This window comes from Punica granatum, chromosome 7, assembly GCF_007655135.1.
Source record: "Punica granatum isolate Tunisia-2019 chromosome 7, ASM765513v2, whole genome shotgun sequence".
Taxonomy (NCBI): domain Eukaryota; kingdom Viridiplantae; phylum Streptophyta; class Magnoliopsida; order Myrtales; family Lythraceae; genus Punica; species Punica granatum.
This window is the reverse complement of record NC_045133.1, coordinates 1440959-1464440: the sequence shown is the minus strand read 5'-3', so window position 1 is coordinate 1464440 and position 23482 is coordinate 1440959. Positions and strand designations below refer to the sequence as shown.

Here is a 23482-nt window from a genome sequence, read left to right as displayed (position 1 = left end):
TAGAAATCTATCCTCGGCATATTCGAATCAGCTTGTAACCGAGTAATCTAATTGGGTTCTTGGAAGTTTCATGGCTCAAGAGCATGTTCCAGAGTACAGAAAGGAAACTTCCCCATTGGCTTCTTCTCGCAATGTCAATACATATATACCCCCTCCCCTTGAGGACATTAATCAAAATTGAATAATCAATAAATACAGTATATAGCTACTAATCAGTATGAGCTGGTGCCCCGGTTTATACGACGACATAGGCGAGAAGGCCAGAGGTTTCATGCGCTCACAACCATCCGATCTTTTACTTTCCTCTAATATTTTCTTCTCAAATTTCTTCAAGGGTACTTTTCATGTGATTAGTTGTCCATCCTTTTATGATTTTGTTTGTCAGATATACTTTACAGGGGCTATGCAAGACAGCCTGCCGTTCATTTCCAGTACCGATGCCTCGACGTGAATGGTGACATCTCCTTCCGAGGTAAATTTCTCTACCTTTGATCTAACCAGACCAGAATCGGGACTTTTCCCTCTACCTTTGATTGATATCAAAACTTTATGACCAATTTCTACAGTTGATGATATCTTACCTGGGTTCGGGACAGTATTCCGAGCCATCGTGCCCTATACTGGCAAAGTAAGTGCTCTTTTGATGTTTGCCTGAGTTACAGCGGTTAGGCATTGATTTCTGAAGAAATCTGTAAATATCATATTTTAATCATACGCTGTACGGATTTATATAAGATGAAAAATGTTGTACTTCGTAGGCGGAGCTGCAATACTTACACGACTACTTCGGGATTACAGCGGGGATTGGATTGACAAAAAACTCTTTTAGAGGATACAACCCGATATTAAGCTTCTCCGGCGTCATTGGAACCTCTCTTTTGTCGCTTGGGACTGATATTGCATTCAACGTGTTAGCAAGAAAATTTGACAGAATCAATGCTGGTCTTGGATTCAATACTCCCTTCCTAGTTGCTTCCCTGACCATGTGAGAAATCCTGTCGAACTTCAGTGAACACCTTTTCTCTTTACATGGAAAATTCTCGTTCGATAACCGAAGTAACCTGTTCTCCATATATGCAGAAATGACAAGCTAGATACTCTGAGAGCTAATCTTATGGCGAACCCGCTGACTAACATGGCCATTGCAGCAGAAGCTGCACACAGGTTTTCGGTTAATGAGACAAGTGTTACTATGGGCATCCAGCAGGCAGTACTTCCATTTACCTTTGTGAAGGCTCGAGTGAGCACTAGAGGCGTATTCGGGGCTCTTGTTCAGCAGGGGTTCTGGCAGAAGCTTTACGTGACAGTTTCCGGAGAAGCAGACTTTGGAGCCGCTAAGTGGGGCCCGAAACTCGGGTTATCCATTGCGGTGAGACCATAGATGGAGCCTTGCGAGAGGTCGGACCTTCAATTCACCGTATCGGGAAGGTTTCAAGCTCAAAGATGTATGCTACTTCACATGTGTTCTCTTTGCCCGGTCACTCATTCTCCAACCTGAATTGGAGGCAAACGCCAGGCAGATTTGAGGGATCGCAATAATAATATCAGTTATATATGTGCATGTGCGCACACACACATATAGACAGATCTTCTAATACAAGTAAAACTCTTGTTTGGGTTGCCACATCTTGTCTTATTTTTTAAAAAACCTTTCATCCAAGTTTAATTAAATTATCTAATTTCAATTTATTAAATTTTCACTTTTTCTAAAATATTTTTCTTCCATTTCTTTAGCATTTTTTAATTCGGAAGAAAAAGTAGCATGTAATCCAGTCGACCGTCGAGACAAACGATCTATTCGTTATTATCTTATCAATGCCCTCGTAACTGCTTTGCTTTTTTATTTTTGAATTCACATTTTTAAATTTTTGCATTTTCAACCCTTTTGTTATATTGTAAGTTCGACCCGAAAAATAATAGGTAATGCAGTTGATCGTCGAGATAAATGATATGGTTATTATGATCGGATCAATTATTTCTAGAAAAAAAGTTTCTCCAAATTTGTTTATAAAATCAAAAGAAATTTAGTATCATAAATAGTTTCTCTCTGTCTATATATATATATATATATATATATGTATATATTAGGGTATATGCACCTTTAAAAAAAAATTAATTTAGGTTTCCAATGGGAAACCTTCTTCCACTCTTGGAAGTTATTCTTCAAGGACTTAAATGAAAACTCCAAACACAATACCTTAACAAATAATTGAGTATGAGAAATACTAATTTATTGATATTACATATATCTAAAAATTATTTCCAGCAGTAGTAAGTACAATTTACAATAGCAAAATATTAAAGAATGAGTAGTTAAGGCAAAAGAGTTATCTAGAATTATATGCTGCATACAAAAAAATATAGTGACAATTTTATATGTACTATAAATAGATTTGGTATATTATACATTATTTCTATAGAAAAAAACTAATTTTCTCAATCTTACAAAATTAGTTACACCGTAGCTTATATAAATAAATACATATATACAATTCTCTTTTGTTCATGTAGAAACTATTTAGTCGCCATCTTAAAATTTTGTATACTTAATTTATATAAATTTCTTTTTTTCTACATTTTCTATATTTACCAAATTAAGACAATTTCGAAATTAGAGTATTTCATTGAATGTAGTAACACTTAAATTTGTAGCGAGCTAACGCATAGGTCCATGAAAAAATTGTGCCACCAATTTAGTCCTTGAATTTCCAAAAATCATAACAAAAAGGTCCTTTTATGATTTTTTTTGGGGACCAAAATGTTGGCAAAAAATGCATTAAAAGAGCTTTTTTATTAGGATTTTTGAAAATCGAGGGACTAAATTGGTGGTAAAATTTTCTTGGGGAACTATATGTTGGCTCGCTTTAAATTTGAGGACTAAAGCGTTAGCGAACTCGTGTTTTAATTATTTTAAAATAAGCCCCACTATATTAATTTGTTACTATTTTAATTTTCAATTTTATTAAATCCCCATTCGATCTTATGAAAATATTATTGACTGAAAATTATGTTGAAAACTCGCAGTATCGTGCAGGGCTCCTTCCCAGGAGAAGTGATTACAGGTCCCTATAAGGACCATGGGGGCGAGTGGGATTTTGTTCCCCACTTACAAGGGTTCCCCTTTTTTTTTCCTTTTAGTTTTTCTAATTTCTAATTTCTTAAAAAAGTTCCTTCCTTTTGTGGCATGTTGACAATGTATTTGGTAATTCGATTAACCCCGTATTATTCCTAAAAAAATTCTCTCTCCAACTTTTATTTTAACTTGTCTTGTTACATGTAAGTTTTCTTTTATTTTTATTTATTTTTTACTATTACAATTAAAGATTAGAATGATGGAATGATTGAAACCTCACTTAATTGTGTGAGGTGATATGAATTTCATTATATAGGAATTGTACATAGATGTAGAAAAGGAAATACATCAATTGATATCTATACACTCTTAAAGTATGAAAGCCATACACGGAAAGCTAAGATCACGAATAATTTACTCTATCTTCTCTATTACTCCCCTACAAGCTGAACGAGGAGTTCTCCACGTGAAGCTTGGACCGAATAGCAGCAAAGCGATATGAAGATAAGTCCTCGGTGAGTCCATCAACAAGCTGATCATTAGAGTTAATGAAGCGAATACAAAGCTGCTCGCTCTCGCACAAAGTGATAATCGATCTCAATATGTTTGGTCTGAGCATGGAAGATAAGATTCATTGTAAGATAGATTGCAGAGATATTATCACGCTAGAGAGTAGGAGGGTGACGGTTGTGAATCCCAAGTTCCCGAAGAAGAGACTGAAGCAATAAAATCTCAACAGTGGCATTGGCAAGACTCTTGTATTCAAACTCAATACTAGAGTGTGTAACTGTCTTTTGCTTCTTAGAGCTCCAAGAGATTGGGTTAGAGCCAAGAAAAATACGAAGCCGCTAATAGATCGATGATCATTAGGATTACCATCCCAATCAGCGTCAGAAAAATCATGAAAGGATGATGTAGAGCTAGGATGGATATGAAGCCCATATGTAATTGTACCTTTAAGGTACCACAAAATGCAATTCACAGCCATCCAATGAGTAACAGCGGGGCAGTGCATGAACTGACACACCTGATTGACCGCATAAGGAATGTCAGGTCTAATCACTGGGAGATACTAAGACTATCCAAAACACTCATGTATAGAGAAGGATCATGAAAAGAGTCCCTATTGTGAAGAGAAAGCCGAGAGCCAGCCGTAACCAGAGAGTTGATAGGCTTACACTCCAACATAGAACTGCGAGCCAGAATATCATGAATGTACTTGGACTGTATGAGATGTAGCCCAATACCATAAGCATGAGCCTCCATCCCAAGAAAGAAATGAAGAGGACCATGGTCCTTCATAGCAAACTCTCTCTGTAATGCAAAAATGATAGAATGAATAGGTGCATCTAGAGTGCTAGTGAGAATGATATCATCAACATAGACAATGAGATAAACAAGATAGTTTGATCCTCGGAGAATAAACAGAGAAGTGTTAGCTTTGGAGTCAGAGAAACCAATATGCTGAAAGTAGGTGTTGAGGCACTAGAACCAAGCTCGGGGGCTTGCTTAAGTCAATAGAGAGAGTGACAAAGACAGTAGACATGATCATTGCGAGAGGAATCAACAAAACCAAGAGGTTGTCGCATGTAAACTTCCTCAGTGATATGCCCATGAAAAAATGCATTCTTCACATCCAATTTTCGAATCGGCCACTAGAATGAAACAATAATTGAGAAAACTGTTCGAATGGTTACCGGCTTTATGACTGGACTGAAAGTCTCTGAGTAATCATCTTATTCTCTCTAATTAAAACCCTTCGCCACCAATCGAGCCTTGTAACGATCAATGGATCCATCGGCTTTCTATTTGATGCAATAGACTTACTTATAACCAATAACGTTTTGGGTAGAAGATTCCACGTATGATTCTGGAGTAACGCCTAATACTCCTCCTGCATTGGTGTTCGCCAAGTATGATGTTTGCAGGCCTGAGCAAATGTCTTTGGTTCCTACAGATCAGCATAGATAGAGAAAGCCGAATGATGTCGGGCTATATTAAATCGAGTAGGAGGGAAAATCCCATCCTTAGATCGTGTCATCATCCTGTGAGTGTTTTGAGGGGCAGGTGCAGCATCAGAAGCCAGAGCATTCTCATTTGACACTATAGGACCTATAGACTGATCATGAACCTTATGAGCCATGACAGATGAATCAATGGTAACAGGGACAATACTACTAGAGGAATTTAATGGTGAGAAAATGAATGAAGGAATAGGAATGTGGGTGGATTATGTATTGGAGGATAAGACATGCCAGTAGTACAAGCGGGGCCTGAAGAAGACCGAACAGTTTCTATTGGGATAGGTGCACATATCTTGAAAGGAAATGTCTGCTCATCAAAGACAACTCGTGTATACAAAAAAATGTGCCTAGTAGTGCTAGTTCCACGGGGCTAACGGAAGCGTAAAAGGAACAGAAATTCAAAATTTCCTACCCGTGAAACTAATTCCAAGACCTACTAGAAGAGTAAGAGTAAATAAAAGCGTACCTGGAATATTTAAAGTTGTCGACCGAGCGTCCCACGCGTGACGCCTCTACTGGTATCCACACCGACTTTGTCGACGAGTTTTCGAGATCGGCGGTGCTAGCGACCAACACTCGAAAGAAACACCCCGATGCGACACCCGAAATTTATTAGACTAGTAGGATTAATTCAAATTGAACAATTCAACTTGAATTTCCTTACACTTATACACGTACACCCATATACATGTATATATATATATCTCTTATATCTAAACATGCATGCTGCCCCTTTTATAAGCAATATGGGGAAGACAAATTCAAAGCCCCACCGATGTGGGATTAAGGAGAATCAAGGCTCCAAGTGACATGTGTAAGTCTAGGTGACATCATTTAATTAGTCCATGTGTATAGCTAAGTGTTATCATACAATTGGCCCATGTTTCTTTCTATAATTGGCTCCAAGTGGTTCCATAAAAATAACCACTTAGCACACCATTAAATCTAATAAGTCGGGTCTAATTAATCGGCAAATTTAATCTCATTAAATATCCGATTAATCGGTTGCACCATAAATCATCTAATCTTTATTAGACAATTTTGTTGTTTCAAAATATCTCGTCAAGTTAGTCGTAGTGTGTGACCCTGTAGGTTCCCAATTACGTTGATAGTAATATCGAAATCTCTATTTTAATATTACAAACAGTGAGCGGCATCTAGCAATGCATCACTGTTACTCAAATAATCGGAAAGTCAATTTCTCGACGAACCTCGTGACCTATATTACCGTGTAATATAATCCATTGTCCTCTATATCTCTATTGAGCCCAAGGCATGGTCGATGACATCCTTGTATGACTTAATATCTCTCTTTCTTGATTTACCGGGTAAGTCTATCAGAGCAAATGAGCTCGACATCATTATATCGACTCATTTGGGTATGCATACACTTTTAGACTTAACCACCAAGTGGCCGTGAGATATCGCTCCCGTTTCGTAGGAGGGACAAATCCTATCTTGGTCACTCACATTCTTTTCCATGCTTTGTGGCATACCCAATAACTATCTTTATAACCAGCCAGTTACGGTGGCGTTTGACAGTATCAAAATATACGACATTACACGTAGGAATCCATGGTGACCTCAAGTCAAAGGACCATTACACTATAGTCACTTTGAGATATGCTAATGACAGTCACGTAACAACCCATGTAGCAATCTCATGGCGGGTCAGTCCAATACACATTACTCTTAATGTATACATGTGGTGTGATTTGATATCTCCATATCCATGATCTATGAGATTTGGTCATCAATTAACACTCACACTAGTCTAACCGTATTACCGTTGTCCTAATTAACGATAATACTTTGACTATGGACATTTAGGAATAATGTTCAGTAATTATAGGATCTCACAATCAAGTCACACTTGATGCCTATTGAACCTACTATTCCAAAGACATTATTGTGTAAAATCATATTTAGCGTAATCTACACAATAACAGATATGCCTCGTTTTATAATGAAATAGATATCATATTACAAAACTGATTATAGATTGCCTCTAGGGCATACACCAATTCCCAACAATCTCCCACTTGCACTAGAGCCAATCTGGCACATGTCTTATGCCAATAGATCTAGTGTGAGCCTCGTGCTTGCGCTGCACAAGAGGCTTCGTAAGTGGATCTGCGAGATTCTCATCTGTTGGTATTCTGCATATCTTCACATCTCCTCTGTCGATGATCTCGCGAATGAGATGGAAGCGCCTGAGTATATGTTTGGATTGCTGGTGAGACCTGGGTTCCTTAGCTTGCGCAATGGCTCCATTGTTGTCACAATAGAGATCCACTGGGTCTGCGATGCTAGGAACCACAACAAGTTCTGTCACGAACTTCTTGATCCAAACGGCCTCTTTTGCAGCGTTAGAGGCAGCAATATACTCGGCCTCTGTGGTAGAATCGGCTACTGTCTCCTGTTTGGAACTCTTCCAACTCACAGCACCTCCATTCAGGCAGAACACATACCCTGACTGCGATCTACTGTCGTCCTTATCGGTCTGGAAGCTAGCATCGGTGTAACCTCTTACAACGAGCTCTTCTTCGCCTCCATATACCAAAAACATTTCCTTAGTCCTTCGTAAGTACTTAAGGATGTTCTTTACTGCAATCCAGTGTCTTTCACCTGGATCTGATTGGTATCGACTCGTCATACTCAAAGCATACGAGACATCTGATCGAGTGCATAACATAGCATACATGATGGATCCAATAGCTGACGCATATGGAATCCTATTCATGCGGTCCCTCTCCTCTCGAGTAGAAGGACTCTGAGCCTTCGAAAGGCTTATGCCATGTAACATAGGCAGCGACCCTTTCTTAGAATCATGCATGCTAAAACGCCGAAGCACTTTATCTATGTATGCACTCTGACTTAGGCCAAGCAGTCTCCCGGATCTATCTCTATAGATCTTGATACCTAGCACATAGGTAGCTTCGCCTAAGTCCTTCATAGAGAAACACCTTCCCAACCAAGTCTTCACAGACTGTAAGGAAGGAATGTCATTTCCGATCAGAAGTATGTCGTCTACATACAACACCAGGAAGATCACTACGCTCCCACTGACCTTCTTGTAAACACAGGGTTCATCTTCATTCTTAATGAAACCAAACTCTTTGATTGCATCATCAAAACGAAGATTCCAGCTCCTAGAAGCTTGCTTCAGCCCATAAATGGACCGTTGTAGCTTACAAACTTTTCCAGCACTATGTGGATCGACAAAACCCTCAGGTTGTGTCATATACACATCCTCGAGGAGCTTCCCGTTCAGGAAAGCAGTTTTGACATCCATTTGCCAGATCTCATAATCATAATAAGCTGCAATTGCAAGCAAGATCCTTATGGATTTAAGCATAGCCACCGGGGAAAAAGTTTCGTCATAGTCAACACCATGAACTTGTTTGAAACCTTTTGCCACAAGTCGGCCCTTAAAGGTAATCACATTACCGTCCATATCAGTCTTCTTCTTGAAGACCCACTTACACCCAATGGGTTTTGCCCATTCAGGTGGATCAACCAAAGTCCATACTTGGTTAGTGTACATGGACTCCATCTCAGATCTCATGGCCTCCAGCCATTTCTCAGAGTCAGGGCCTATTACAGCTTCCGCATAGGTTGTAGGCTCATCATTATCTATGAGCAATACGTCATTGTCTTGAGTCACGAGAAATCCATATCTCTCGGGCTCATGACGTATCCTACTAGACCAACGAGGCTCCCGTGTCACCTGTGTAGAAGATTGTGCCACAACAACTTGTGGTACTTGTTCTGCAACATCGCCCGTCGATTGGTCAATGTCATTTTGTGGTAGAACTTCCCCAAGTTCTAATTTCCTCCCACTAGTTCCTTTGAAGAGAAACTCTTTCTCAAGGAATACCGCAGTTCGAGCTACAAACACTTTGCCCTCGATGGGATTATAGAAATAGTATCCTCGAGTTTCCTTAGGATACCCCACAAAGTAACATTTGTCCGATTTAGGGCCAAGCTTATCCGAAGACAATCTCTTCACATAAGCTTCGCAACCCCATATTTTTAGAAAAGACATCTTGGGACACTTCCCATACCACATCTCATATGGTGTCCTTTCAACTGATTTCGACGGAGCATTGTTTAATATGAGAGCAGCTGTCTGTAGAGCATATCCCCAGAAGGAGTCAGGTAAGTTTGCATGACTCATCAAAGATCGAACCATATCTAATAAAGTTCGATTCCTCCTCTCAGCTACACCATTCCACTGTGGTGTTCCAGGTGGAGTCAGTTGAGATAAAATCCCACACTGTTTAAGATAGTCAGCAAACTCATAGCTCAAATATTCACCTCCTCGATCTGATCGAAGAACTTTAATGCTCTTACCCAACTGATTCTCCACTTCATTCTTAAATTCTTTGAACTTTTCAAAGGATTCAGATTTGTGTTTCATCAAATACACATATCCAAATCTACTGAAATCATCAGTAAATGTAATGAAGTAGAGATACCCACCTCTAGCAAGCTTGTTCACTGGTCCACATACATCAGTATGTATGAGAGCCAGATGATCACTAGCTCGCTCACCTTTTCCGGTAAAAGGGGCCTTAGTCATTTTCCCCATTAAGCAAGGTTCGCATGTCTCGATCGATTCTAAATCAAACGAGTCCAGTAATCCATCCTTATGGAGTCTAGAGATGCGATTCTCGCTAATATGGCCTAAACGACAATGCCAGAGGTAAGTCGGGTTCGAATCATTAGATTTGAGCCGTTTGGTTTCCACATTATAAATAGGCGTATCTAGATCAAGAACATACAGACCATTACTTAAATGTGCACTGCCATAATATACATCATTCATGTACATAGAACAACACTTGTTCTTGATAGTGAAACAAAATCCCTTCTTGTCCAAACAAGAAACAGATATTATGTTTCTACTAATAGCATAAACACAGTCGTTAAGATCTAATACTAGCCCAGTAGGCAAAACTAGGTGATAAGTCCCTACAGTTAATGTAGCAACTCTTGCTCCATTTCCAACTCGTAGGTCCACCTCGCCCTTTGCCAACGATCTACTGTTCTTTAGGTCCTGCATATTTCCACAAATATGAGCACCACACCCGGTATCTAATACCCAAGATGTAGAAGTAGTAGATACATTGATCTCTATAACATGGATACCTGAAGTAGAAGTCTCACTTCCCTTCTTCTTCTTCAACTCCTCTAGGTATACCTTACAATTCCGCTTCCAATGTCCAGTGTTGCCACAATGGAAGCAGTAATCATTCTTTGCCACCTTGGCTTTAGGCTTCAACGCACCCAAGTCATACTTGGATGCACCTTTAGCCCTCTGGCCTTTACTCTTGCCCTTGCCCTTTCTTTTGGTCCCCTGGACCATTAGAACAGACGTCCCCTTACTGATATCATGCTCAGCTGTTCTCAACATGTTAAGCAGTTCAGGCAATGGTTTATTGTAGTCATTCATATTATAGCTCATGATGAACTGACTATAACTGCTGGGCAGCGACTGTAGGACTAAATCTGTGGCCAACTCTTGACCCAGAGGAAATCCCAGTCTTCCCAGAGTCTCGACGTACCCAATCATCTTGAGTACATGAAGACCCACCGGGCTACCCTCAGTCAACCTTGCCTGAAAAAGTGCTTTAGAGATCTCGAATCTCTCATGTCGGGCCTGCTCTTGATAGAGCTGCCTGAGATGCACGATCATATCGTACGCCTTCATGTTCTCATGTTGCTTCTGAAGCTCCGAGTCCATGGTGACTAACATGAGACATCCGACGTTTACGGCATCATCATGATGCTTACTATAAACATCTTTCTCAGCTTGGGGGGCATCGTCAGGTGGTGGCGCAAGAAGAGGTTGCTCTAAGACATATAGTTTCTTTTCTTGGGTGAGAACAATTCTCAAGTTTCGATACCAACCAAGGAAATTATTCCCTGACAGTTTGTCCTTATCAAGGACGGATCGCAAACAGAAAGTACTAGATGTGCTCCCTGCCATGGTAACTACCACAAAAAAATATGCAAAATAAGTATTATGACACTACAATATTTAATGAGGACTCTATTAAATATTGCTCCCACTATTTATATCAAATCAATGATCCTGAACATTGATTCAGAGAATATCATTCTCATAGTACTTCAAGATCCATATCTCACCAAGCTCTGAGTCAGCGAGGGCTGATTCACCCAAAACTAGCTATTTAGGTAGGGAACTCACTTTCCCAATTGCATCACATGCAACTCTTAATTAGTTGGGTGAATAACTCCTTTATTCAAATCTATCTTGTAGATCGATGCCCAACTACATGCCTCTGAACTCCTAATCCTATTAGGCTTGCTCAGTTAAGTCCGACCCACTGGTAAACACCACATCTTACTAGGATAAATGAGGGCATCATGCGAAGGCAAGGTCTACACACTCATCGATCTTGGTCTTGACGAGCGTTACATGGTGGAAGGATATGGACTTAATATTTTGAGGGATTTTATTAACATTTAATCGATCTCACCATACACTATTATGTAACAATTACATAATAGTCCAAACGCATAACTATTATACTAACACAACTAGGACATTGTCCATGTCTAACAGTCATGCACCGCAAATATCAAACATAATCACACGAGTACCAAGCATAAAATCATATTTTATGCTATTATCTACTCAGATTCTAACTAGCTAGGCTCTGATACCAATTGCTAGTTCCACGGGGCTAACGGAAGCGTAAAAGGAACAGAAATTCAAAATTTCCTACCCGTGAAACTAATTCCAAGACCTACTAGAAGAGTAAGAGTAAATAAAAGCGTACCTGGAATATTTAAAGTTGTCGACCGAGCGTCCCACGCGTGACGCCTCTACTGGTATCCACACCGACTTTGTCGACGAGTTTTCGAGATCGGCGGTGCTAGCGACCAACACTCGAAAGAAACACCCCGATGCGACACCCGAAATTTATTAGACTAGTAGGATTAATTCAAATTGAACAATTCAACTTGAATTTCCTTACACTTATACACGTACACCCATATACATGTATATATATATCTCTTATATCTAAACATGCATGCTGCCCCTTTTATAAGCAATATGGGGAAGACAAATTCAAAGCCCCACCGATGTGGGATTAAGGAGAATCAAGGCTCCAAGTGACATGTGTAAGTCTAGGTGACATCATTTAATTAGTCCATGTGTATAGCTAAGTGTTATCATACAATTGGCCCATGTTTCTTTCTATAATTGGCTCCAAGTGGTTCCATAAAAATAACCACTTAGCACACCATTAAATCTAATAAATCGGGTCTAATTAATCGGCAAATTTAATCTCATTAAATATCCGATTAATCGGTCGCACCATAAATCATCTAATCTTTATTAGACAATTTTGTTGTTTCAAAATATCTCGTCAAGTTAGTCGTAGTGTGTGACCCTGTAGGTTCCCAATTACGTTGATAGTAATATCGAAATCTCTATTTTAATATTACAAACAGTGAGCGGCATCTAGCAATACATCACTGTTACTCAAATAATCGGAAAGTCAATTTCTCGACGAACCTCGTGACCTATATTACCATGTAATATAATCCATTGTCTTCTATATCTCTATTGAGCCCAAGGCATGGTCGATGACATCCTTGTATGACTTAATATCTCTCTTTCTTGATTTACCGGGTAAGTCTATCAGAGCAAATGAGCTCGATATCATTATATCGACTCATTTGGGTATGCATACACTTTTAGACTTAACCACCAAGTGGCCGTGAGATATCGCTCCCGTTTCGTAGGAGGGACAAATCCTATCTTGGTCACTCACATTCTTTTCCATGCTTTGTGGCATACCCAATAACTATCTTTATAACCAGCCAGTTACGGTGGCGTTTGACAGTATCAAAATATACGACATTACACGTAGGAATCTATGGTGACCTCAAGTCAAAGGACCATTACACTATAGTCACTTTGAGATATGCTAATGACAGTCACGTAACAACCCATGTAGCAATCTCATGGCGGGTCAGTCCAATACACATTACTCTTAATGTATACATGTGGTGTGATTTGATATCTCCATATCCATGACCTATGAGATTTGGTCATCAATTAACACTCACACTAGTCTAACCGTATTACCGTTGTCCTAATTAACGATAATACTTTGACTATGGACATTTAGGAATAATGTTCAGTAATTATAGGATCTCACAATCAAGTCACACTTGATGCCTATTGAACCTACTATTCCAAGGACATTATTGTGTAAAATCATATTTAGCGCAATCTACACAATAACAGATATGCCTCGTTTTATAATGAAATAGATATCATATTACAAAACTGATTATAGATTGCCTCTAGGGCATACACCAATTCCCAACAAGTAGTACGTTCAAGTCATCGACACCCCTAGTGATAGGGATACCCAAGAAAGACACAAGGCCGAGATCGAGGTTCTAACTTATAACAAGTGTAAAGACATAAATAAGATAGCAGAGACGACCAAAGACTCATAAGCCAAAGTAATCAGGACCATGACCATGAAGAACCTCAAAGGGTGTTTGAAAATTAAGGGATTTGGTTGGTAACCAATTGATGAAGTATACAGCTGTTTTGAAAGCACGATCCCAAAATTTTGAAGAAAGAGAAGCATGAGATAGTAAGGTGAAACTCATGTCGACAATATGATGGTGTTTGCGCTCAGCTGAACCGTTCTGTTGAGGGACGTGGGGACATGACATACGATGAAAAATGCCATGGTTTCGCAATTCAAATTGAAAAGTTGCAGACAGAAATTGTTTAGCACCATAGGATTGAAGATATTTGATACGGCGTCCATAAAGATACTCTATTTGGATACGAAAGGCACGGAAGACACGAAGAACGTCAGATCATGATTTTATAACATAAAACCAAGAGAATCTACTGTAATCATCAAGAAAATGAATATACTAATGATGACCAGTATGAGAGGTAATCGGTGCAGGTCCCCAGATATCAATATGGATGAGCTCAAATAAAGATTTACTCTTATGATGAGTAAGAGAAAGAGAATTATTAATATTATCTTCCCATGTTGGCAGGCAGATTAAACATAAACAACATGATCTTTATTAAGGAAATAAGGACCTAACGCATAATGAAAAATAGGAAAGGAAAAGTGTCATAGACTCTTATGCCATAAGACACTAGATCCATGCGAGGAAAGATGAGCCCGAGGACCAACAGTATACCTAACTCTCGGGTGAAAGCAGGAAAGTCCATCCTTAATTGGGTCATGCATAAGATCCCGGTGTGAATGGCGATCATTTACAATGAAACAATTCAGGTGAAGCTCAAAGAAGCAAGTATTATCTTTGGCAAATTTAGATATGGATATGAGATTTTTGGAAATATTAAGAGCATAAAAAATGTGATTTAAATGTAAAGATTGTGAAGAAAGTTTAATAGTAGAATAACTAGAAGCTAAAACTTTGAGGGATTTACCGTCACCCACAAAAAGATGATCCGAACTCAGATTATCATCACGAACACTAAGATTCGACATATCTGAAGTCACGTGATGGGTAGCTCCCGAGTCCATATACCAGTCTGATCATAAAGTGTCGGAGAGGAGCCGTGGGTCAGATGAGCTTGGGCCCCGGAAAACTTATTAAACTGGCATAATGGTGGTGTGACTAGGCCGACAGCAGGTCTGATAGAGAACCGAAGAATTGGGCCAAAATTGCTGCACTGGGCTGAACTGCTGACCAGACAAGGGAAGAAATGGGCCGCAACTGGAGGGAGAGAACAGACTGGGCCGGCTGAAGTAAGGCCCAAATCTGACCGGGCCAATGCGCGGGTCGCGACCCGAGTTGAGATGACCTGGATTGAAATAACCCGAACCCGAGTTATTGCCTTCTCCACCCGAGCCTTTACTGGGGTCTACGAATCCTGAAGCCCGACCAGAACTATAGAAATATTGTCACTTGCGGGAATCAAATCACTAGCGTTCACAAATGTAATGACGCGTTTTTCACCTATATGATATACAATCTTTTCACTTTTTTTTTATTACTATAAGATTTGATATCACGTGTCTTGAGAATGTCTTATATATAACGGGTATATCACGTGACAATGTCGCAAGTCAATTAAATTTCCAAATTACTCTTGGTTTTCAGTAATATCACAAAAATATTATTGTTAACAAAAATAGAATTTTTTATGTGTCTGGTGATATAATACCACATGTACACCCGTTACACATAATACCTTATTGTATATTTTACTTTTTTCTCTCTATCTATTTTATCTTTCCCCCAAAGAGTTATACGCATACCTTATACTTTATTTTTCTTTACAAATTTTCATTCACATACAAATTTGCATCCTTTATAGTGTCGTTGTTAAGAAATTGTATTAATTATACACATACCTTTATACTAGAACAAATACTATTTCTCTTTTTATTTGTACGAGAAGATATATGATCAAAACTAATTTTGTTATTAAATTATTTTTCATAAATTTATAAAATGCAGACATTTTCATTTGCTTAAAATACATTATTATGTCATGCTTTTAACATTATTTGTAAAATTTTAAATCTTATTCTTACCTCTCTTTTTTAGGAAAAAATTATAGATTTTATTCTGAAGAGTCAATCGATTTACCGCATTCAAAACACACTTCCATGAAATAAAAATAATGATATTATAAATGATAACTTGAATATGTTTTGCACACACATACACAGTCGAGTTAAGCTAAAACTCTCATTTAAAAATTAAGAAGAAAATAAGGATATATAAGAGGAATGAGTTCTATGTCTATCAACACAATTTTATATTGAACATGTGCTCACGATAAGATTTATACCTCATTATGAACTTTTTTATACAAAATATTGTAGAATAAACTTAACTGAATTGGCATGATAAATTATATTAATTTTTTTAAAAAAATCCTAAATTTAAATGATCAATAATGATCACGAAGAAATGTATCTAAAAAGTTTCATAAATATGAATGAGTCTATGGAAAAAAAATACATTCAAAGATCGTATCGATTTATAGATACAATTTTACGTTTTTGTACTAGAATACGCAAAAGAATTAGAGATTGTCTAGATATATACAGATGTTTAGATTTTGTATAGAATTGTAACGTCATTTAATTTGTAAAATCTTTGTCACTGTGAAAAATAAGACCTACAATGCAATGCGAGTCGTTTGCGCTAAAAATACTACCATATTATGTTTTATGGTCATTTTCTATATTTTAGTGTCTCAAATATTTGAATTTATATAATAATCAATTAATGATAATAATGATAGTTCTTTTACAATAAAGAGTTTATTCTTCACGGACCCATCAACAATCCAAATCTATCGTTTTAAGATACTATCTAACAAATTGAGACAATTTTTGGACCCGCAACAAAGTGCAGGTATGCTGCCTAGCACATACATAAATTAAGTGTCTAAATAAAGAAGCTAAAAGTTTGGCCAAAAATATAAAGAAGCTAAGGCAACAATGATTGTAAAGTTCCTCATATGTTCCTACAATGAGGATCGTTTGATTCATTGGATGAACTGACCTGCTCAACATGTCCGATCTTTTTGTCATTGATGTCTTCCAACACCAAAAACATGTCAACCAAAACCAGTGCGTGAATAATTTCAGAACCGACGAGTTCCACTGATAAGGGGAAAATTGATGTGCAATCTTACACGACATTGAGAAGGCAGCATAACACTGTGATTCTTGCTCGAGAAACCTATGACCTGTGCACAGAACATGAAAAATAACCCACGTTGTTCCTTTGGTACATGAGAAGTTGATAATGAGAGATGCACAATCACTCAAACAGATCAAACTTCGAAACCAAGAGTTTCAGACGGATACAGTGACACCAGATTATAGAACCACAAGATAAGCTCCTCCATGCCATAGAGAAGCACCTAGACTTGGCCTGGGTAGGATTTTGCATCCAACATGTACAGTAATGACCTAGCAGCAATCACCACGACAATAAAATATATCTTGCCCTTTTCTAATCGGATCCTTTTAGATTGGTTTGTGCACGCATTCAATTAACTGCAGAAGCCTGGAGAAGCCCTTCGCGAATCTGAGTGGCGACATCACGAATGGCACCAGGCCCATGTGGAATGAACACAGCCGAGGACTTAGAGGCAGCACCGATTTCCTTCATAGTATCGAAGTATTGTGTGACGAGGACCATGTCCATAACATCCTTCGCAGTGGTCCCGGGAACATTCTCTGAGAAGCCCAGCACGCTATCTCTCAAGCCATCAACAATTGCTTGACGCTGACGAGCAATACCGAGCCCGGCAAGATACTTTGATTCTGCCTCACCTTCAGCTCTCTTGATCTGCAGGATCTTCTCAGCTTCGGCCTTCTCATTTGCTGCTACTCTCAGTCTTGCCGCTGAAAATCATCAAATATCTTTACATCAATCATCTCTGTCAAATGAATTGTTGCAAGCTACAGATAGTGAGAATTTTCCCGTTATTTCAAAAACAGGAAAAAACAGTTCATCGATCTAAATGTGAAGCTAGCAACGTGAAGAACAAAAAGTAATCTGAATGAATGTCTCCTCTAAAGGGTCTCATCACCTCCTAAGACTTTTAGAATCTATATCACCAAACGGGATCTACTTACCTGCATTAATTTCATTCATTGCTCGCTTCACATGCTCGTCTGGTTCGATGTCAACAATCAGTGTCTGTACAATCTCATACCCATAGGTGGACATGGCCTGCAAGAAGTACACGACATGAAAACATTAAGAAATTTAAGTCCATTCACTCAATGTGATGAATAAATACGTTTTTCTGAGATCACGTTCAATCTACTTCACCTTTTCAAGTTCATCTTCCACGGCTTTTGCGATCTCATTCTTCTGCTCAAAAACGTCATCCAAGTTGAGCCTCGGTACACTTGCTCGGATCACTGAAAGAGAATTCAATCTTAACATCTATCTATGATCATGATAAAATAAAACTAAAGCTAAAATTGTGCGCGCATGTGTGCGTATAGTCACATGACAGAGTGAAAACATATTTATTATCTATGAGAAAATAATAACATGTCATACCGTCAAAAACATAAGCTTGGATCTGGCCCTTGGTGTTGCTAAGTCTGTAAAATGCATCATTCGCCTTGTTTGCCAGGGCACGGTATTGAATAGATGCAACAACATTGACAAAGACATTGTCCTGCAGTTACAGAAAGTCCATAAAGCCAATTAGACTTCCCATGTTACTCCATGAATTATGATGAAATCTATGATGTTGTCAGAACAATTGAAAAACATGCAACAGTTCAGTACTTCGCAAATGAAGAAATGCAACAGAAACCATCTCAAGAATCAAGTATCAGCCATATATTAGCTAATTTTTACCGTTAAATTCACAAATCTACCTTTTTCAATAGGCATCAATAAAAAAGATGTCCATAACATGCGACAGCTTACCAAAGCACTTATCAACACCAGAAAGGGAATATGATTGAGAGAGCTCTTTCTTGAAGTTAGCAAATACACGAACCTTAGTCTTGGTTTCACATTTCACATCCAACTGCTGGACTCGAAGTGTAAGATGCCCTGCTAACTGACTTCCTAGAATCCAAGGCAGGCAGTGGCACCCTGGTTGAAGAATATCGTCAAACTTTCCGAATTGTTCCTTGATTGCTACTGTTGACTGATCGACTTTTACGCAGCAGAATAAATTCCCCATCTTAGGTATCCACCCTACATCCAAAAAGACGGAAGGAGTAGCCTATACTATATCAATCAGCTGAATTACAATAACTGAAGGAAAATTTATTCCTAACCATGAAAACTCCCACATGAACAAAAATATAAGTAAGTGTGCAACAAGCAAGGAACAAGTCATCGGAAGTTCTCAAAGCAGGAGCAATAGTAATGTAGTAACTCCAAGAAACAAGATAAGACCATCGGAAAATCGAGGAAACAGAGAACTAATAAATTTTAAAAGAAAAGGGAGAACATAGCTTAGAAGACAGACACAGAGACTAACCGATGAATGTAGAATGGAGCAGCTAATGACAGAGAAGGCCGTAATGACAACTCAAAACAACGTCCAATATATAAATCCTGCCTGGAAGTTGCCTCCTTCAAGCTCTATCTATCTATATAATAAAAGAACAAGTCAAATACCAAGGAAAGTCAAAAACGAAGTACTTGCTCTTCTTCACAGCTGAGCAAACACACATAGAACTGATGTCTGATGTTGAACTCGTACAAACAAAACGCGAAAAACACAAACACAAATAACCGAATGGGAGCTGTTACCAATAGAAAACTACAAGAAGTTCCAGGTGCATAAACAATCTTTTTTTTTTTTCCTGGATAAGTGCATATACAATCTTTTATCATGAAAAAGAATTCTACATATATAATAGTAATGCCAGTCAGAGAATGTTAAATCGCCATTGTCTAACTAAGAAGCTTCCTTGAAATTCACTGCCCCTCAATCTTCACGTCAGAAAACTCAGTAATATCACATGGAACCCACCATTAATATTATCTAAATCACAAGGATAGAATAAAAAAATTGAAAACCACGATTTCTTTGCAATTGTCAATTCCTCGGGTCTTAGAATCTTACCTTGGCTGTCCCGTCAGCAGATAGACAACTGGGTTTCACGCAATTGTTCGTTTCTCTTCGTTTTCGTCGAAAACGACAGGTTACGAATCGCTGAGGTTGACGGATTAGGAAGCCAACAGCTTGACAAGCTTCTTTCTGGCAGGCTCCCCGTAGCGGCCTGAAAGTGAAACCCAGAAGGCTTCTGATCAACTTTCAAGTTAAAGGCGAAATCCTTCGCCTTCTTCCGCTCGTTTTCTGGTTCTTGGGATCGGACACCTCCGTTGAGCTTTTAAGCTTTCGGCAGGAGCAGAACGGAGCCGTCACAAAAATCCATCCGACGGCTGCTTGACGTTGACGTTCTTTTACCTAAAATCATCATTTAGCCCAAAGTTTTTCCAAATTTCCTGTTCTACCCGAAACTTTTTAATTGTAGTTTGGAGCCACAAACTATGGCAAATGTTAAATTTTTACCCTTTTGTCGGGTGGCTTGCGTACCAACCGCCTTATCATATGGTAATCCTAGCGATCATTGGAGTCGTATTTTTGCAAGAGAATTGTTTATAGATGATCACTAATACCGAGAAATCGTATACGAGAAACAATATTACTAAAAGGAAATTACAGTTGCATTAGGTATATGATGTGTACAATCAAAATGAACGATTCGCAACTCGCCTTTACCATGTATCCTGGAAGTTACGGAACATAGTCGTCCCGACTTCCAAGAGAAGGAAAAAAACTTCACAAAGTGTTGTAACTGAATAACATTCACAATATAAACCTACACAAAAGCCCATAATGAAAGATCCTTTGCACTTTCCATCAATAGTTTATAACAGTCCCGATTGTCTCTCAATTGGCTGCAGAGGAGGCCTGGAGAAGCCCTTCACGAATCTGACTGGCAACGTCACGAACGGCGCCAGGCCCGTGCGGGATGAACACGGTGGAGGACTTGGAGGCAGCACCGATCTCCTTCATGGTATCAAAGTATTGAGTTACAAGGACCATGTCCATGATATCCTTCGCTGTGGTCCCCGGCACGTTCTCCGAGAAGCCAAGCACGCTGTCCCTCAGGCCATCCACTATCGCCTGACGCTGGCGGGCGATTCCGAGCCCTGCAAGATACTTTGATTCTGCCTCACCTTCAGCTCTCTTGATCTGCAGTATCTTCTCAGCTTCGGCCTTCTCATTCGCTGCCACCCTGAGTCTTGCAGCTGAGAAATGTCGAATTATCATGCATTAGAATAGGATTCATGAGTCCGTGGACAAAGAAAAAAATCCCAACCTCTAAGCATTAATTCAGTAATACCAACTTGTAAACATTGTTACCTATCAAAAACTTGTAAGCGTTGTTTATTTACATAACAAAATGATACTCACCGGCGTTGATTTCATTCATGGCTCGCTTCACACGCTCGTCAGGTTCGATATCGACAATCAGAGTCTGCACTATCTCATAACCATAGGCAGACATAGCCTACAAATAGTATCGTTAAAGAACAAAAAGTTATTCACCCAGAATCACGTCGGCAGTCACAAGATCATGAACTTCGGTCCTGTTCACAAATACCTTCTCAAGTTCATCTTCCACTGCTTTGGCAATTTCATTCTTCTGCTCAAAAGCATCATCCAAATTGAGCCTTGGTACACTAGCTCTAATCACTATTAGTCACACGAATAAGAGAAAGCTACCATTTATCAGTGTGAATGAATTGTCAAGAAGATATTAAACTCAAAAAACTGAAAACATGTCCTATGACAAATTTGTCTACCATAAACAAGTGAACAAATTGAATAAATTAAAAATTATTAAACAATACCATCAAAGACATAAGCCTGGATTTGACCCTTAGTGTTGCTGAGTTTGTAAAATGCATCGCTTGCCTTATCTGCTAGTGCACGGTATTGGATAGATGCGACGACATTCACAAAAACGTTGTCCTTATATAAGATAATCCAGAAAACCAATTACACTTTTCACCACAAAGAAATAACAAAGTTAATAAAGATGACGCATCAGAGAAACTTGCGATTGAGAAATATTCCTAATCATATTCTTGAGAAGTTAAAGAGCAAACGAACCCTGGTCTTGGTTTCGCACTTCACATCCAACTGCTGCACCCGGAGACTGAGATGTCCCGCTAACTGGCTCCCGAGAAACCAAGGAAGGCAGTGGCACCCAGGTTGAAGCACTTCATCGAACTTCCCGAATCTCTCCTTAACAGCTACAGTTGATTGGTCGACTTGAATGCAGCACAGAACACCACCCATGTTCGGTCAACTCTATAACACAAAGGGGAAGAGGATTTAGAGATAGTTAGATCAAAACCATTCTTGCCTCTCTGAACTAGTAGGTGGTGCAATGGATGAACTCAGAAATAGGCAGAACGAATACAAGTCACATCACTGACTATTCAAAACAACGGGCTCGAAGATAATACCAGCAAGTGATTAGGAAAGACTGGGCAGGCAGACACTTATATACCTTGCAAGCTGGCACCTCGGAGTTCTTTAAGAACAGCGCATTAAACTACAAGTCGTGATATTCTATAAACAATGTGTGAATACAAGCGAAGTCAAACAACCAATCAATTTGTGCTTCTTCCGCAATCAATGCATATGGACATCTAAACAAAGAAGGAGAAAGCTCCGAGAATTTTCGTATGCATATAAAATATCTCGATGACAAGGATAGACATTGACCCCTGGATGTATATTATACATACGTCTACAGGCATCGAATGGGTTAGAAGCAGTCAGCTGTCTTAACACTTTAAAACCTTGAAACCAACGGCATGGTTTACGTACAAAAACTTGCAGAAAATGCTAAACAGTGACATTCTACATGGAGTTTTCCCTGCCCAATAAGGACAAGAGAGTTGAAATTGTCACCGAGTTGGGCAAAAGAAAAGCTACAGCCTACAGGGTTCGATGTAATCGACAATTTTGGGTCCAAAGGTCCCACCTTCCCATTCTAATCTGCAAATAAACAACTGGGTTTCATGTACTTCTCCATTTCTTGCCGTCATGGCCCTAATACTCGCACAGTTCTGCGAAGATCCTTGACTTCAAGATCAACAGGGTAAACGAATAGGCGAAAACAAGTAGAGAGCTGGGTTTACAAGAAAATCACTTTACCGTTGCCTCCGAGCGGAGTCCGTCGACGGAGCGAGGAGGGGAAGATGGGAACTTGAGAGATTTTGGCTGTGCGAGTTGCTGCGATCATGCGGACATGGCCTTTTGGTAATTAAATTTTTGGTGGAATTGGATTTCTTTTTATGGCCATTAGTCTACGAAGATATTTCCAAGTATTCATTACCCATATTCAGCAAAGTGTTCATTACCCAAAAAAAAAAATTGAGAATCAATCGATTATAATGGAATATATTCTTATAAAAAAGATTATATAATATATAAAAATCGGGGGCGTAATAAGAATGTGCCACATATTTTTTTAATACCCTCAACTCGTGATTGAGGGACTCTTCGATCATAATGAATTATTCATTATTACATTTATACCCTCAACTTGTAGAATTTAGTGTCTCTAAGATAGCTACATCATAACAATTTTAATTAATTATTATATTGAAAAATAAAAAAAAATGAGATTAAATATTTTCTTGAAAAATGTAAAAAATTTGTTGATCGAGAATAAAAATTAAAAGAAAATGGAAAAAAATTTAATAAGTTGAAACGTTTCTCCATAAAAGTCAAAAACTTATATTTTTATTTTTTTTTTACACATTCGCGTAACGCACAAGTCTACTGCCT

The 23482-nt window shown here is 38.7% G+C and overlaps 3 protein-coding genes across 10 annotated transcripts; 1 reads left to right on the top strand and 2 right to left on the bottom strand.

Moving 5' to 3' along the window:
- The first annotated feature begins 109 nt into the window (after positions 1–109).
- LOC116213914 (mitochondrial outer membrane protein porin 1-like) lies at positions 110–1624 on the top strand. Its single transcript, XM_031549058.1, has 5 exons — positions 110–266; positions 386–472; positions 567–628; positions 759–985; positions 1081–1624. The coding sequence occupies exons 1-5, from the start codon at positions 218–220 to the stop codon at positions 1379–1381; spliced, it is 726 nt and encodes a 241-aa protein (XP_031404918.1). The 5' UTR covers positions 110–217; the 3' UTR covers positions 1382–1624.
- A 15189-nt stretch (positions 1625–16813) lies between these two features.
- Positions 16814–20041, bottom strand: LOC116213012 (hypersensitive-induced reaction 1 protein). 4 transcript variants are annotated; one of them, XM_031547808.1, is made up of 7 exons: positions 19730–20021; positions 19139–19250; positions 18647–18849; positions 18196–18316; positions 17959–18050; positions 17760–17856; positions 16814–17525 (listed from the first exon to the last, which is right to left on the bottom strand). In XM_031547808.1, the coding sequence occupies exons 3-7, from the start codon at positions 18833–18835 to the stop codon at positions 17167–17169; spliced, it is 858 nt and encodes a 285-aa protein (XP_031403668.1). In that variant the 5' UTR covers positions 18836–18849; positions 19139–19250; positions 19730–20021; the 3' UTR covers positions 16814–17166. The 4 variants fall into 4 exon arrangements, with proteins under 4 accessions (XP_031403668.1, XP_031403669.1, XP_031403670.1 ...); XM_031547809.1 differs by having other exon boundaries at positions 19139–19246; XM_031547810.1 differs by lacking the exon at positions 19730–20021 and adding an exon at positions 19414–19430.
- Positions 20042–20293: 252 nt separating this feature from the next.
- On the bottom strand, positions 20294–22994 carry LOC116213011 (hypersensitive-induced reaction 1 protein-like). Of its 5 annotated transcripts, none has more exons than XM_031547803.1 (6): positions 22847–22994; positions 21791–21991; positions 21529–21649; positions 21279–21370; positions 21089–21185; positions 20294–20922 (listed from the first exon to the last, which is right to left on the bottom strand). In XM_031547803.1, exons 2-6 carry the CDS (start codon positions 21977–21979, stop codon positions 20561–20563), a joined length of 861 nt encoding a protein of 286 aa, XP_031403663.1. In that variant the 5' UTR covers positions 21980–21991; positions 22847–22994; the 3' UTR covers positions 20294–20560. The 5 variants fall into 5 exon arrangements, with proteins under 5 accessions (XP_031403663.1, XP_031403667.1, XP_031403662.1 ...); XM_031547807.1 differs by lacking the exon at positions 22847–22994 and adding an exon at positions 22194–22210; XM_031547802.1 differs by lacking the exon at positions 22847–22994 and adding an exon at positions 22120–22174.
- Positions 22995–23482: the final 488 nt, after the last annotated feature.